At 51.8% G+C, this 15,953-nt stretch overlaps 1 protein-coding gene across 10 annotated transcripts in view; it reads left to right on the top strand.

Moving 5' to 3' along the window:
- The window catches only part of ABLIM3 (actin binding LIM protein family member 3), a 107,406-nt gene that overhangs the window by 53,658 nt on the left and 37,795 nt on the right, over window positions 1–15,953 (top strand). For 9 of the 10 annotated variants that reach the window (XR_005294580.2, XR_005294579.2, XM_038414493.2 and 6 more), the window contains 4 exons: window positions 477–617; window positions 5,950–6,133; window positions 10,146–10,258; window positions 15,696–15,822. Coding sequence is in view for 8 of the 10 variants with exons in the window: in XM_038414493.2 (XP_038270421.1) it covers window positions 477–617; window positions 5,950–6,133; window positions 10,146–10,258; window positions 15,696–15,822 (565 nt within the window). In the remaining 2 variants the exon portion in view is untranslated. The remainder of the gene's footprint in view (window positions 1–476; window positions 618–5,949; window positions 6,134–10,145; window positions 10,259–15,695; window positions 15,823–15,953) is intronic. The other variant, XM_038414494.2, reaches the window with a different exon arrangement.

The following is a 15,953-nucleotide window of genomic DNA, read 5'->3' on the forward strand; positions in this document are numbered from 1 at the left end:
CCTGTTGTCCCAAGACCTTGCAGAGCTTATAAAGCTGGTCAGTCTCCTTGTCCTCAATGTGCAGATGGGGAAACTGAGGCACAGATGGGGCCATGGCCTGCAGTGAATCTGGGGCAGAGCAAGGAGCAGAACACCAGGTTTCTTGACTCCCAGTCCCTTACTCTGCTCAGTAGAGCTACCTCTCACTAACAGCCCATCTGTGATGAATTGCTGACAGTTTTCACTACGTAGCTCTTCTCCATCACTATTATGACTAGTGTTTATTATTCATATTGCAGTCGCACCTAGGAGCCCCAGTCATGGATCAGGGCCCCATTGTGCTAGGTGCTTTACAAACACTTCACAAAAAGACGGAGCTCACAGTTTAAGTTGTGTTGGAATCATGACTTTCAGCCAGCTGGGCAATGCCCCATTGGGACACACTGCTTCCCTCGTGATCACACACGCTGTCTTTGTCACTCTCTCCTTTTCACCAGCAGTTCCCTATCAACAAAACCCGTATAGCTCCCGGGGCAGCTCCACCGTCATCCAGTGCTACCGCTGCGGAGACACATGTAAGGGAGAGGTGGTGCGCGTCCAGAGCAATCACTTCCACATCAGGTGCTTCACCTGCCAAGGTAGGAGTCTACAGCTTTAAGGATTTCTGGTTGTGCTGCCCCACCTGCCTGGTATCTGTGCTGGAAGCCAAAAGGCCTCTGTCTGACTAATCCAGCCCCACTGAGTCGTGGTGAAACCTACATGGTTCTCACAAGGGGTTCTGATTCCTTGGGTGGGGGTGGGGATTTAGTGCTTGTGCACAGGAGAGACAGAGAGCTGGCTAGAGCCAGGCTTGCGGGAGTGCGCAAACTCTGACCCCTTCTCTCCTACCCCAATAGCTCTGTGTATGCCCCTCAATTCCACATCTGCAAACCTCTCTGCTGGTCTAGTCCTGGCATCCCATATGGGTCTTCCAGGACACCTTAATGCTGCCCTACAGTCCCCCTTTCCTTTTCTAGTCCTGGACCTGTGCACAGTTCAGCTCATGCACCATGATCCTGATCTGCATGCATGGCCTTGCAGTCTGCCCCAGCTAGTATCCTAGTAGTTCTCCTGCCCCAGGAAGAGGGGAGAAAGGAGTATCTGTTCTGAGCCTTGCTGCTGCCCCCAGGCTTCCTTGACAGCGAGCTGGCCCCAGCTGAGATAAAACCTAGAGAAAAGGGGGCAGAAACCAAGAGCTGCTCCTGGCAGGGTTGTCAACTGGTAACTGACTAATTCCATAATAATGAAGTCGACTGATATGAAATGAGGATGAAATCAATGTGCTCCAGCACGCCATGTACTGCACCTCGGGCTAAACTCCCTCAGGGGACTCCCGAGGGACAGCGCATTTGATCCAGAGGTGCTTTCACACAGGCTGATCAAAGGAGAAACTCCCTGCACACCCCCAACTTCCCCACTGGCCATGTGCTGCTGCAAGGCTTCAAGGACACTCTCACGCTTAAAAAGCAGATCAGTGAAGATGCCAAGTAGAGATGTTAAGCCTGGCCCCAGTGCATCTCCTGCAGGAGCTGGGATGGGAAACACACCTGACCCCATCTATATCCGCAAAGCCCCACATACGTTTGCTGCGCTGGATAAATAAATGGTTAATAGCAGTTAATTCATTTGACAAGGCCCACCAACCTGTGCAGGAGAAGTGTGGGCTTCTTACTTTCTAATTTCAGGACTTGCCTCACTCTGGGAATGAGCCAACTGGGGGTAGAGGGTGGGGCATAGGGTTGTGACGGTGGTTTGTGTATTGTGGACCACCTGTCCACTAGGAACTGCACGGAGAGCCACCAACTCACTTCATGCAGGGGCCATCACATTTCCAACAATTGGCAAGGCCTTCTTGGCACAGTGCCCTGAGCAGCATTGCAGTCTGCCTCCTGGAGGTGTAAAGCTCCCCCTGCCCACCGTTGGACATTGCCCAAGCACACCAGTTCCCTGTGCTCTTCCTGGGCCATTTGCAGTGACTTCAGAGAGCAACGTGGGCCAGTTGGGCTCCTTCCCCGGTCCTGAGGATGGGCTTAAGGGGAGCAGAGCTGAGAGGCCGTTAAAGCCAACGGCCCTGAAGAGATGCTAACGGGCTCCTTAGTCCGTTTATTAAAAGAGCCGCTCTTACGAGGCCAATAACGGGATCTATAAATTGTAAAGCACAGAATTACCAGGGTTTCTTACAGACCTCTGCCCCTCCTAGTTCCCTCACGCTAACCTGGGCACAAATCGCCTGCACTTAGTGGCTCCTTCATGCACAGGCAGAGAGGAGGGTGTCTCTTTCCAGGGTAGTTTTGGTCTCTCGCACAGTCAGAGCCAATCCCACGTACACACTCTCTCTCTCTCTGTAGATATATATATATACGTACATCGCCTTTGCATGCACACACCGCCCTGTGTGTACATAGGGATCGCCCCAGGATACAGCCAATCTTAGATTCCCAGATTCCCAGACACCCCCACCCCCGGGCCCAGGCCACTCTCAGGGCTGGCCTGCAGGTGCACAGCGCTCTGCTGCAGAAACCCCTCCCCCACTGCGTTATCTGTGCGAAACAGCAAAGTCTTCCTCCAGACAAAGAGCTCAGACTGGCTCCAGCTTCAAAGGGGACAAGGAGCCACCGGGGAGGGCTTGGCAGCGGCTGCCATCTGATTTCAAAGTGAAAGGGAATAAATTATGAGAGGAAACCCTCCTCCCCCACCTTTCCCTCCCAGCTCCTTCCCCACCCAGCCTCACCTTTCCCCAGCCCCTGCGCTGGCCTCCTCGCTTTCAGCCCTGCTCCCCCGCCAGGCTTCCCCTATGCCCCCTGCCTGCTCTCAGCCCAGAGCGCTCAATAGCGATAGCCCAACAGTTAGCGCCAACGTGCTTCTGGCCCTGGGGCAGATGGGGCCAAAACCTGCCTCTGCAACTCTTGCCTCTGTGTCTGGGCCTGCGCTGAGTCTGACAGAGCTGGCCCGTCCGTCCATCCATCCATCCTCATCACTGCAATACCTGGAGGATGCAGCAGGAGGAATGAGGAGGCACCTGCTATTGTTCTGCCCCATGGCTGCTTGCCGAGTGAAGCGACAGCACTGTCTGTTCCGAGAGGCCCGGGGAGCTGAGCATTACCCCACAGGTGGCATTGTCCCCAGCTGGGAGGTGGGGAATGGACGCACATCTGTGCAAAGGTGGGAAAAACACAGCACTACAAAGAGCTGATTGCAGGCTTTGTGGGGGCTGCGTGCTGCTTCTGCAGGTCTGAGCATTCCAACTGCTTTCTGAACGGATGTGGGGGCAGGCACTGATGGTTGAGCAGGAGAGGGGAAGCTGGAGGTATCAGTGGAGGCAGGGAGAAGAAGGGTTGTTCTGAGAAGCTCCTCTTGCAGGTAAGTGTCCCTGCAGGGCATAAGGCTCAGAGGGCTGGACAGACATCTGTTCCCAGGCCCACAATGCCTTGGACAAGCGCACAGGAGACATGCACAGAGCGTGGCTGGCAGGATGCTGAGCTGCTCAGCTTAGTATTAAATACCCCAAGGGGTTGCTGGACTTCCGCTGAATGTTCAAGTCTCTCCAAGCACCATGCAAGTCCGGTCCCCCCTCCAAGTGCAGACCCAGCCCTCATGACTGTAAGCTGGACTTCCCACATAGCTTAGCTGTTCTGTTCTACGACTTGGTGCTAGACGAGGGAGCCTGGGGTAGGGGTTAGAGCATGGAACCAGATTAATCCGTGTTGTGGCAGGTGCCACAGACTTCCTGTGTGACCTTGGAGCACCAAGTCACTACCCTTCCCCTGACTCAGTTTCCCCCCTTGTAAAATAGGGATGGTGACACCGCCCTATGGCACAGAGGGACTGTGGGGCATTAATGTCAATAAAGTGCTTTGAGATAATCTTGGCACTTTCCCCTGCCTCATTCCTGGGTGCCTGGATCCCTCTGCTGAGCTTCGGGAATGAGAGGGCATATAAGAGAGCCTGAAGCATGAGTTTGCACTCTCCAGCTGACGCAGTGATGTTAAATCACACACACACCCTGCGAGGGCTTTGGAGCCCATCCATTCACAGACCAGAATTAGCTCTTTGTCTGCCCCATCAAGCAAGCAGCACCCCTTGGCCACTCAGGCATTTTCATGCATCATTCAGCCATGCCACCTGCATGGCAGTTCTAAAGGCAGCCTCTTTCTCCTGGAGAAGTTAATGGGCTGAGATTAGTCCTGTTCCTGTCTCCAGCATCAGCAGCTCTGTGCTCCTACTCCCATTGCTATTTTCCAGGGCTGTGAATGCCTTTGCCATGACAAGGCAGCAGGAGCAGCAGCTGAATCCTGCTGATTCTTGATTTATTTTAAAAGAAACAAACTGAAGAGGCACCTGTCACCCACGGGAGCTTCCTGGGGTGGTTTAAAAGCTCCTGGTAACAGTCCCAAGTCATGGGCAAAACTAAGGGAGCAGAAGATCCACCATCCAGGCCGGATGGATTGTGCCACTGAATGCTCGGTTGCCTGCTCTTCTACTCTCTGCAGTTGCACCACCTTGCAGCAGAGCTCCCGGGCTGAAGGATTTCACTGGAAAACCCTCAGTTCTCTACACCAGCTCAAAGGACAATCCCTGGAGCGTGTGGTGCTTTATTGGTATTGAAAGAGAGTCAGGGTAAAAGTCAGACTCGTAATCATGAAACTCACCTCATGCTGGTGCCAGTGTAATCTGGGGCCGCAGCAGGTGATGGAGGGGGTGGTGGCTGCCTTTCCAAACCTGGACAGCAGCCTTGGGGCCAGGCTTATCCATTAGAGCCATTGGACAGCTATTGCAGCTACATGGCCTCTTTCCTAGCCAAGCCTGCAGGAAGAGCTTGCCAGCGCGTAAGCCCTAGGTCTGGGAGGAGGAAGTTTGCATGGCTCCTGTCCCCAGCATGCCTGACACTAGCTAATACTACCTGGCGATCACTTTCACAAGCACTAAAGCAATTAACATTTAAAAAACCTTTTACATTTGTAAAGGCACAATGTAGAGGGAAGAGGGAAGTGCTGACCCTGTTTAGGTGCCATCAGGTGTGGTGGGTAGGGCGAGGGAATAATGCAGCTCTTGGATTAGCCTAATCCATGTCCGGTCGTTCCAGGCTGCTCTGCGCTGGAATCATCTTGCTGGCCAGTTCCTTTGACCATTGGGTGCGGCCTACAGTTTCCTCTCAGCAAGGCCCATCCCTTTCCAAAACCAGGAGGCTTCATCCTGGACTGGGCCCGCAGCCCAACAGTGACATCTTGTGGGGCTGAAGGAGGTGCCCACCGGCCCCTCAGCATTTCAGAGCTGGCCGGCTGTGGAAAGGGAGGAACCGACTGAGATGTCTGCAGTTCCCAGGCCAGATCCCCGCCCCCAAGGCTCCTGATCAAGTTTTTGGAACAATCAAATTTGAGAGACTATGGCTGAAGAATTCATGCTAGGTTTTCCCGGAGACCCTCCCGGTGTGTACTGGGATGTAGCTGGTGACTTCTATAGAGAAGTCCAGCCCAGAGGGCTATGTTGGTCAAAGTAGTTAGTGCTTCACCTTAAAGCTTATTCTCTGAGGATTAATTCAAAACTCCCATGTGTGTAGGCCAAGTTGCATCCATTTTAAAAAAAAGGTGGGCCTGTAGGAAAGGGAGGAATATGAAACCAGGAGTGAAGATACAGGGGCACCAAGGGGACCTCTGTAAAAGTGACCGGGGGAGCACATGGCCTCACTCCCTGTGTGCCCTCAGCTGTTGTTCCTATGGGATTGGGTGCAGCATGCACTGGAGTGTTCCAAGTACTTTGCTGAGATGCTGTGACCATGCTAGCCCAGGCCGACCCCCCAGTGACTTCACTTTGACTCAGGAAAGTCCTACCTCATGGCACCTCTCGGAAGCTCTTGGAGGAAACATGCCCAGCTTGTGAAGGTGCTCACTGAGCTGACTCTTCTCCCCTTGGGGCTGTTTTCTCTCTCTCTAGTGTGCGGCTGTGACCTGGCCCAATCAGGCTTCTTCTTTAAGAACGGAGAATACATCTGCACCCATGACTACCAGCAGCTCTATGGGACCCGCTGTGACAGCTGCCGCGACTTCATCACTGGAGAAGTCATCTCTGCCCTGGGCAGGACATACCACCCCAAGTGCTTTGTCTGCAGCATGTGCAGGTGAGTTGGACATGCAGCTGCAGGGTACCACACCCCCTCCCCAGGAGCAGGCCAATGCCTGAAGCTGGGAAGGCACTGCTGGTTTTCAGGCCAGTGCTGGGGCAAAGGGACCCATCTCAGCAATGTACAATGTATTTTGTAGCTTGGTGTAATGGGTGCCCTAAGACATAGCAAACATGCTATTCCCACCAGGGACATTGCAATGGGGGATGGGGGATGAGGGGGGGGACAACGACATACATCAGTTCTTTGGATCTTCTCTCCTTACTCCACTTTGCCCAAAGTCTGGCATCCCAATAAACAAGTCTTCCATTTCCTGCCTCAGTGAAAGCCACAGGGAAGCAGTGAAGCAAGTCAGAACCTTCACCTTTCATCCCTGGGGAGCTGGGTTCCAAGCCTGGATGAGTTTACTAGTGAAAGTAGCTTTGGTGAATTCCTAACGAGACTCTCTGGCTTTGCATAATACCCACCTTGGCTGAATGGAGATAATCTGTTCATCACAAAGGACTGGAATAGCCTGGCACAAAGGGCAGGACTGAGGTGCATTGATGGAGCTGCGGGGGTGCAGGACTGGAATAGCAGGGTGCTAAGGGCAGGGCTGAGGTGCATTGACGGAACTGTGGGGATGCAGGACTGGAATAGCAGGGTGCTAAGGGCAGGGCTGAGGTGCATTGAGGGAGCTGCGGGGGTGCAGGACTGGAATAGCAAGGTGCTACGGGCAGGGCTGAAGTGCATTGAGGGAGCTGCGGGGGGCAGGACTGGAATAGCAAGGTGCTACGGGCAGGGCTGAAGTGCATTGAGGGAGCTGTGGAGGTGCAGGACTGGAATAGCAGGTGCTAAGGGCAGGGGTGAGGTGTGGTAGCAGCATCATGTGGGAGAAGCTTACAATGGCCTTGCCGTTCAGAGACACTGCACAGAACTGTGTTTTTGAAAGAACGAACTAAACTAACTAACTAACTAGCAGGAGAGTTTGTTCCTCAGCGGAGGTGGTGCTAAAGTCTTCATGGCCATATGTCTCCCTGAGCCAGCATGTGCAAGGGAATGAGCTGACTTGCTGCTGCTTTTCCTTTTCTCACTGCTGGTAATTACTGCCAAGGCGCATGAGCTGGACTAAGAGCATGTCAGGATCTGACGTGTTAAATGTTAGTACAAGGTGAATAAATGTTACTGCAGACGCTGAAGGGGTCTGACATTTTGGGATTCAACCCAGATCTGTAAGGGGTTGTGTCACCACCTGCCTTGCCGCTCTGGGTGTCTTAAATGCATGCTACGATGCTGTGGCTCTCAGCCCGGAGACCAACAGCCAGCATACACGCATGCAGGTCACATCTCCCTTCCAGTTACTGTTTGCTGCAGGTTGACACCAACACCCAGTCCCAAATATCCCCAAAACTGTCTCTCTGCTGTGTCCAGTTCTCTCCTGAAATGCTCACAGAAGAGAAACAGAAGTGTGTTATCTGGACTGGAGCTCACAATCACTTCAGATCAATTAAAGCACTGGGTTGGTTTAGGCAGAAGTGAAACGAGTATATTTAATCAAAAAGAGAGAGATTTTAAGCAAGCTCAGATCTAAGGGATAAAGGTAGAAAGAGTTACAAACAATCCCCCCCCCAAAGTAAAAATACCCCTTTCTAATGGCTAAGGACTAACTTAACAAGCTACAGTCTTTGTTCAAGGTAGCTTCCTCAGCAATCTTCCTCCTCCAGCAATGGCTGGGTAGCTCTGAATCAGGCTCCCCATGACTCCCGGGCACTGATTTTCCTTGTCTTCTCAGGTGAAGGATAACTTAGAGGTTCGCTCCCCCTCTCTTTATAGTCCAGTGAACCTTTGAAATGTATTCTTTGGAAATGTATCCCCAGATAAAGTTCCTTTCCCTGCTGGGTGTGAATGCCAGGCTGTCTGGTGTAGACACCAGGCTGTCTTCTCTCCTGCTGGTGATTTTCACAACGCAAATTATCTCTTCCTGCAACCTCCCATACCAATGAATAGCCCATTGAATTTGGCCACACCTTCTCTGAGGTGTTGGCCTCTTTTCTTTGTCTGGAGAAAACCAGTTTTTAAGCTCCCCCTGACATGCCTGGTTTAAACACATTTCAGTCACATATTTCCAGCATCTATCTATTTGTGGGTTTACTGTATACAGATCAGGCAGGAATATTAATTATCAGTGAGTTATTAGTTTTCCAGTGATATATTACATGCCACCTTTTGGTATATCTCATGACAACAGTGTGTTGGGTGTAGTAAGTCTGTCAGTCCTGAGAAGAGTTGCTGATATGGAGCAGTGAACCACCAGCTGTGTGTCACAGGGAGCTATTAATGTTCATGGGGAACTGTAAATCTGTCTGGAGAGGGCTAGACACTGTTCCTCTAGGGCAGCTCTGAGCAGTGCTGGAAGGGATCGGGTCTATTACTTTAACATTGTGAGTGAATCAAGGGACCATTAAAGGAAGCGGGTTGGAACCAAGCACTGGACAGGCTCCCCTCAAACTGCCCTTTCAGGGCACCTCATTCCTGACTCATATCACCCCTGCTACTCCAGTCCAAGGACCCCCAACCCAGCTCTGGTGCAGCCCCTCGATGCTAACCCATAGCCCACTCTGCTATTCCTATCTGGTTCTGTACTCTGACACACAGGCACTGAAACTCACCCTCCCCACCAACAGCGCCTTACTCTGTGTGCCCTGCCACCTGAGCAGAGCAGCAGTGCAGAGACAACCATCTGTGTTTGCCTGTGTGACTGTGTGCGTGTCCGTGTCTCTGTGTGTGTGTTGTCTCTGTGGACATCTGTGCCTTTGTGTGGCTGTATTCCTGCATATTTTTGATGCATTCCTCTCTATATTTGGCACTGGTGCGACCACTGCTACAATGCTGCGTCCATTTCTGGTGTCCACAATTCAAGAAGGATGTTGATAAATTGGAGAGGATCAAGGGAGGAGCCACGAGAATGATTAAAGGATTAAAAACCATGCCTTATAGTAATAGACTCAAGGAGCTCAATCTATTGAGTTTACCAAAGAGATGGTTAAGGAGTTTCTTGATTACAGTCTGTATGTACCTACACGGGGAACAAATATTTGATAGTGGGCTCTTCAATCTAACAGAGAAAGGTATAACACAGTTCAATAATTGGAAGTTGAAGCCAGACAAACTCAGACTGGAAATAAGGCACAAATTTTTAATAGCGTAATTAGCTACTGGAACAACTTACCAAGGGTTGTGGTGGATTCTCCATGACTGACCATTTTTAAATGGAGATTGGATGTTTTTCTAAAAGATCTGCTCTAGGAATTACTCTTGGGAGTTCTCTGGCCTGTGTTCTACAGGGGGTCAAACTAGATAATCATTGTGGTCCCTTGTGCCTTTGGAATCCATTAACATTTGTGCATGTCTCTCTCCATGTTTGGCACCCATATCTCTGGGTGTGGGTGCATGCCTCTGTGTGTGGTCGCGTTCAGGTGTGGGTGTGTGCGGTCTCCTGGGAGAGGTATCTCTATGTGTGTGACTGTGGTTGGATGTAGGGGTGTACAGTTCTGCGGGTGTATGTCTTACTGTGTGGTTGATTGTAGGTGTGTGCATTCATCTAGGTGCGTGTGCACCTTTCCTATATCACCATTTTTCATCAGGGGAAGAAAGCAATCCTTTGTCTTGCCTCAATCCACCCCCTGACAAGCTGACACCCTGCTTGCTCTGCCCCTTAGACCCTTTCTTCTACTCCCAAGATCTTCCCCACACCTGTTCCATCCTTCCCTTGGACAGCCTGATCTCACCAGGGGAGAAACTAGGGAAGAGACAGGTGCAGCTCAGCTCTTTGCAACCACTCCTGAGTGGGACCAAGACTGCTGCAGCTGGTGCCCCTGCCCTGAATGGCTGCCCCATGAGGGAATAAGCGGAGGCCCAAGGATGGGATTAGAAGGACAGACTAACCCAGGGAGCAGCCATGAAGCCTAGCTGGAGCTCTAAGCAGGGGAGGTGTGTTTCTTATGCTTTTCTGCCTTCTCTGTGGCTGCAGGAAGCCGTTCCCCATTGGAGACAAAGTGACATTCAGCGGGAAAGACTGCGTCTGCCAAGCCTGTTCCCATTCGCTGATCAGCACCAAGCCTATCAAGATTCACGGGCCGAGCCGTAAGTTGGATGGATTTGATCTCGCTTTCTCATGTGTGCTGTCTGCAAAGGATTAATGACAGGTGATCCTGCAGGTTCTGATCCCTGGTGCTATCATGTGACCTGGCAGAGAGAGCCCATCTTGGAGCCATTGCTCCATGCTAGGTCATTATGGCTGCGGTAGCCTGTGCCTTTAAGAGACCCAGCGATAGCAGGTATCAGGAAGAGAAGCAGCTGGATCCATATGTGGGGCCAGCAATGTGATCTGTTTGCTCCCTGGTGATTCCTTAAATGTACTCAGAGGCTATGAGAAGACTTGTACAATGTTCCCTACCACAGTTACAGACCCACGCTTTCCCATCCCCACAAGCAATCAGAGATGCTATTAAAACACGGACACTCAGCCAGGGCAGAGGACTTCTCTTGTGGTACACATGCCCAATGCTGGATTTCTTTCCAGTGCTGGGAATAATGGGAAGGGCCCCAGTATTGCAGTGTAGTGGAGCACTGGTGAGACGGGTGTGGTTAGGGTTCATTTGTGGAGCTGGTGGGGGAGGCAGCTCAGACTGGGCATCTCCCAGTTCCACCTGAGCTTTCCCTATGGCTCACTGGTGTCTGGAAATCCCATGTTGTATTCATGACCTGGCAGGGCTTTGCTAGCGAGCCCTTTCCAGCCTGGAGCAGTCTGAAGTGGCATTTCTGAAGACACCACTAGGTTGTTGGGACAATACCCAAACCCAAAATCTGCACGGAGGGGAGGAAGGGCAAGGTGCTGTGATCCCCATGCAGATGCTGTGTTTCACCTCGCCTGTGTAAGTCCGAGGTGGGATGCCCTGTTAAGGAAAGGCAAAGAGTAGGAGGACAAGTCACTCCTCCTGTCCTTGCTCCCAGGAGGTACAAGCCAGGCACTCTGTGACACTTGAGAGCAAGATTCAGCGCACTTATTGCGATCAACAGGTAACTGAGCAATGTAGAACCCGGGGCTGCCAGCAGCTGCTCTGGAAAAGCAGGGTCTTGCTTGCTCACTTGTGTTCTTCCTCAGAAATGTACTGAGCTCCAGGGGTTCTCCCTCTGTACATGAGCAGCACCATCCAGGGGAAACAGGCACTGTTTTTGCTAGGGTTTTATTTACTCACTTCACCCTGCTATGGTAGCTGGGTTTGAACAGCCATCTCCCAAACCCTCACACACAGGGCCTGATCCAAAGCCCATTGAGGGCAGTGGAAAGGCTCCATTGGCTTTGATGGACTTTGGATTAGGCCTAGAATTGTCTTGTTGTTTCTTTTATGTTTACAGTATCTTACTTTTTTTCCTCTCTCTCTCTCTTTCTCGTTCTTTCTTTCTGTCTTGGTTCTCCCCAGTTACATTGCACTTTGGCTTTTAGAGCTCTCACCTATTATCTTCTCCCTCACTTTGTGTCTCTGTCTGCTCAGTTTAGCAGCCTGGGTGACTGCAAAGGTTTTCCTTGCTGCTCTGTGGGCTGGCTAGGGGGCATCTGGCTTTGCCCTCAACCAAAGGTGGCTGAATGCCCAATATATGGCTAGGGCTTATGGGACTTTATGCCACTGATGAGCCATTCACAGAGGGAGCAGGCTGAGGCCCTTGTCCAAGGAAGGGGATTGCAATGAGTTAATAACTGGTCTATCCTTTGCTGGTACCCACATATACAGAGTATGCTGCCATCCAAGTCATGGGAGAACTGCATCAGCATAATTCTTGCGCAGATGGCAAAAGACTGAGATAAATGGGAGCCATGCCATCCCCTGGTGACCAAACTCCTGTCATATCAGCTGTACCACGCTGCTGAGTGGCAGGAGCACAAGCCCTCACTGCAGCACCAGTAAGGGACACCCCTGAGACCAGCAGGAGTCACGCACTGCTCTGCCAGGACAGTCTGGCGGGAGTCCTGCAAATGTTGCACTGTTCAGCAGGTGCCCAAGAGAGCATAGCAGTGTCAGCTGGTGGGTGGCAGATAGGGTGTGTTGGGCAGTGCCAGCCCTGCATTTGTGGAGCAGTTTGCATATGTGTTTGCCGTAGAGGGTAGCAGGTAACAGCTCCAATGGAGGGAAGTTCATCCTCTCAGGAGAACAATGTCCATTTTTAGAAACTGACATGGAAGACTTCTTCCTTCTGTTTCTCTTTGTTTTCAATGGGATTTTAATGCAAAGAAGTCTGTGGATCAGAATGTGAAAGTTACAGCACTGACTCAGTGAACCCAGACAGACCCCACAGCACTGGCTGATCTGACCTCACACCACTGGGCAGGGGAAGCAGTGGCTTTTTGCTTTCCCACTCGAGACCTAAGGCCAAGGTGTGGGCCCCTGAACTGTGGAGTTTCCCATCATGGGCTTGATTCGCATTCCAGCCATAGCTCTTGGGTTCAGGAAGCTCTTGCATTGGAGGTGTGGGGGAAAGCAGAGGGGGAAAATCCCAATTTATGATTTAAATCTAGTTCATTTTAATTTCAATTTGATTTAAGGGGGTCTGGTTTGCTCCGAACTTGGGAACCCATAAACAGTAGGTCCCCCACTTCTCTCTCGTGTGTCCACTCCATCCCATGACCCCCACCAACTGAGCTGAGGCTACAGTTACGCTGGACAGGATTTTAAAATGTAGCTAGGCTATAACCCTTCCTGCTTCAAGGCATGAGCCAGCCACTAACTGATGGGGTCAAGAAGAAACATCCCCTCCAGGCAGGTTATCCCATTACCGTCTGTTACAGTGCTTCCTCTGAGGCATTTGGTACTGACCACTGGCAGAAACGGAGAACTGGACTGGAGAGACCACTTGTTTGATCTGGTGTGAACCTAGCTCAGGGGTCTGGCCTTGGCATCATGTTACAGTATGCTTCTGTCGGCCCCAGGCATGAGAGGCCAGTGAACCCATTGCCTCAGTGGGGACACTCCTGGCAGAGCTGGACATGACAGACCCCAGATGGTGGTGATGAAAGCAGCAAGGACAGTTTTATCCGAGCTAGAGCAGACTAGCGCTGAGTCAGCACAAGGTTTTTTTTCCCCCCCACCACTTCCCCCCAGTGTCCATTAGGAAGCTCTTGGCAGAAAGGAAGGGAAGGGGAGTCACGTGTGTCATCTGTTTCCTCCCATCCACTTCCATCTCCTCTCCCGGTCAGGTGCCCTGGAGACCACAGCTTCTGAAATCCGCTCTCAGATGCTCCTCGGCTAGGCTGCAGAGCTGAGGTTACCCAAGGGCAGCATGGATTATTCATAACTAGCTGCAGGCAGCATCCAGGATGTGCCTGAGCCAAGACAGTTTCTCTCACTGCTCGTGGCCTGCACCCTTATCATCTCCATGGCACTGCAGCCAGTTGGGGACTGCAGAGCCTCGGACCCCTGGGGCAGGCAAGGGAAGTGCCACTGTGGTCTAGTAGCAAAAGCAAGAGTAAGTTCTCGGATGAGGACATCCCCAAAGAAGGCTGCAGGCTGCTTCTGCAAGTCTTCTCCAAAGCCCCCTGTCTGCCAACATAACAGGAGCAAACCTGAAAGGCACGTGAGCAGCAAACCCGGGGGAGTGGTGCCATGTAGGGGCACATGCCAGAGCACAGCAGAGAATGACTAACGTTGAGAAAGGGTTAATTGAGCTTCTGTTCTGTGTGCCAGGTATATAAGGTCAAAATGCCCCTCCAGTGCTGCCCAATGAGGCAGATGCATGGGGGTAAAATGCAGCTGTAAAGCTGCCCTGAAGTGCGCTGGGTAAAACACACCTTTGGTGCTGTCAAGATTACCACTCAGTTGGCTTGCAATGCACCTTATTTGTTGCATTCGTGTAGCACAGGGGACTGAAATCTCCCTGGAGACCGGCAGCAAAGAGGTTAAAAAGAAACACCTTGTCCATGGATCACACAGACTCCTGAAATCCTAGAGAGTCCCTGATGTGAGAGAGAGAGAGAGAGAGAGAGAGAGAAGGGCAGAGAGGAGTCAAAGCCACGGCTCTAAGGCCCATATGCTTCCTGCTTCCAGCCTTGATGGGAGCCCAGGGAAATGGGAAAGGAAGGAAGGCTAGTAAATACTGCAGTGGACTGATGTAGACACAGCTTAGAGAACAGCCCTTCCTATGCTCGGCTTGATGCCAGACACTTCCCACCATTGCTACCTGAGGGGGGAGCCATGCTAGGAGCAGTAATATAGATAGGATTCAAGGCCTGCCAGTATTTTAACCCCAGGGTCACCTAGCTCATGACCGAATGGGTAAACCTTGCTCAGTACCAGGGCTCCCACTGGTGGAGCTGAACTGCTGCTAGCAACATTGGGAAATTTTTGGCGAAGAGTCCCTGGCTACACCAGACTGCTGCATCCCCATCCACCCAAGCTGGGAAGTGGCTCTCACTGGTATTTATTCCCCTTCCAAACATGACTTCCTGCCAACATTCGCTCTAAGAATCTCAGAAAAGCAGCTCAAAAACCAGGACGAACCACGCAGCTTGGCCGCACCCTGATGCCCACCAAGTAAGGCCATCTGCTTTGGGCGAGGCTGGGGGTGCCGGTTGCTCAGTAGGATCGTGGCATGTTCCCAGTGCATTTTGCCCATGTGCTGTCTGTGTCCTGGTCACCCCACCCAGTTTTCCTCTGAGGAGCCCAGCTCTTTCTTAGCACCAACTGTGGAAGCTTGCTACGCAATACGCAAAGTGCTGGAATTCATTAGGGAACATGCTGAAGATGCATATTCCCATTAGAAGAAAAATGCAATGTGTGTTGGGATAGCTCTCATCGGAGGCCTCTCTCCCAGCACCGATATCGGAGGATGAAAAGGTGTTTGATTCTGGGAGAGAGTGGTTTGATTCTATATGTGTGTGTGTGTGCATGCACTTCTCTCTCATTCTGTGCATGGGAATTTGTGTGTTCCTGTGGGTATGTTCACACTGCAAGCTTGACTCTAGCAAGCCTGGCTAAAAATAGCAGTGAAGATAAAGTGGCATGGACCCTAGTGTGGACTATCAACACAAATATGTACTCCGGATTCTGGGCAAGCTTGTACAATCCAGTGCCGGGGTCCATGCCGCTGGGTCTTCGCTGCTATTTTCAGCTGCGCTAGCTAGAATAAAGCCAGTGCAGGTATGCCCACCTGAGCTGCAATCACACTGCCGAATGCCATGCAGACCTACCCTCAGTGTGAGTCTGTGTGTGTATCTGTAAGTGTGGGGCTGTGCGTTTGATTCTCTCAGCGTGCACAGGATCCTGTCCCGGATCCCAAGACTTTAGGGAATGATGGCACAAGTCAACAAAGTGTCTCAATATGACCCCTCTAGCTTGGGCAGAGTTTGAAATATGTGAGTCACAGCACCTTGCTCTAGATGACAGCAAGATGGAAGCGGGGCTTCAGTGTTGCCAACTCTTGAGATTTCCCAGAGGGTTTGCCAGCTGTGCCTTCGCCAGGCTGCAGAGCCCCCTGGGGCAGGAAGCTGTCGTGGTTTCATGCTCTGCCCCGTCCCTTGTCTCCCCAGACTGTGCAGGCTGCAAGGAGGAGATCAAGCACGGCCAGTCGCTCCTGGCCCTGGAGAAGCAGTGGCACGTCAGCTGCTTCAAGTGCCAAACCTGCGGGATCATCCTGACCGGCGAGTACATCAGCAAGTGAGTGTGTCCTCATCCCTTCCCGGCATCCTTCACTGCACTATGGCCACTCACTGGGGAGAGAGCAAGGAGGCCGAGGGATAGTGTACGCCCCTGGGATTGCTTCAGGCTCACTACTTCCCTCGTCCTTC

Source organism: Dermochelys coriacea, chromosome 8 (genome assembly GCF_009764565.3).
Source record: "Dermochelys coriacea isolate rDerCor1 chromosome 8, rDerCor1.pri.v4, whole genome shotgun sequence".
Classification (NCBI taxonomy): Eukaryota; Metazoa; Chordata; order Testudines; family Dermochelyidae; genus Dermochelys; species Dermochelys coriacea.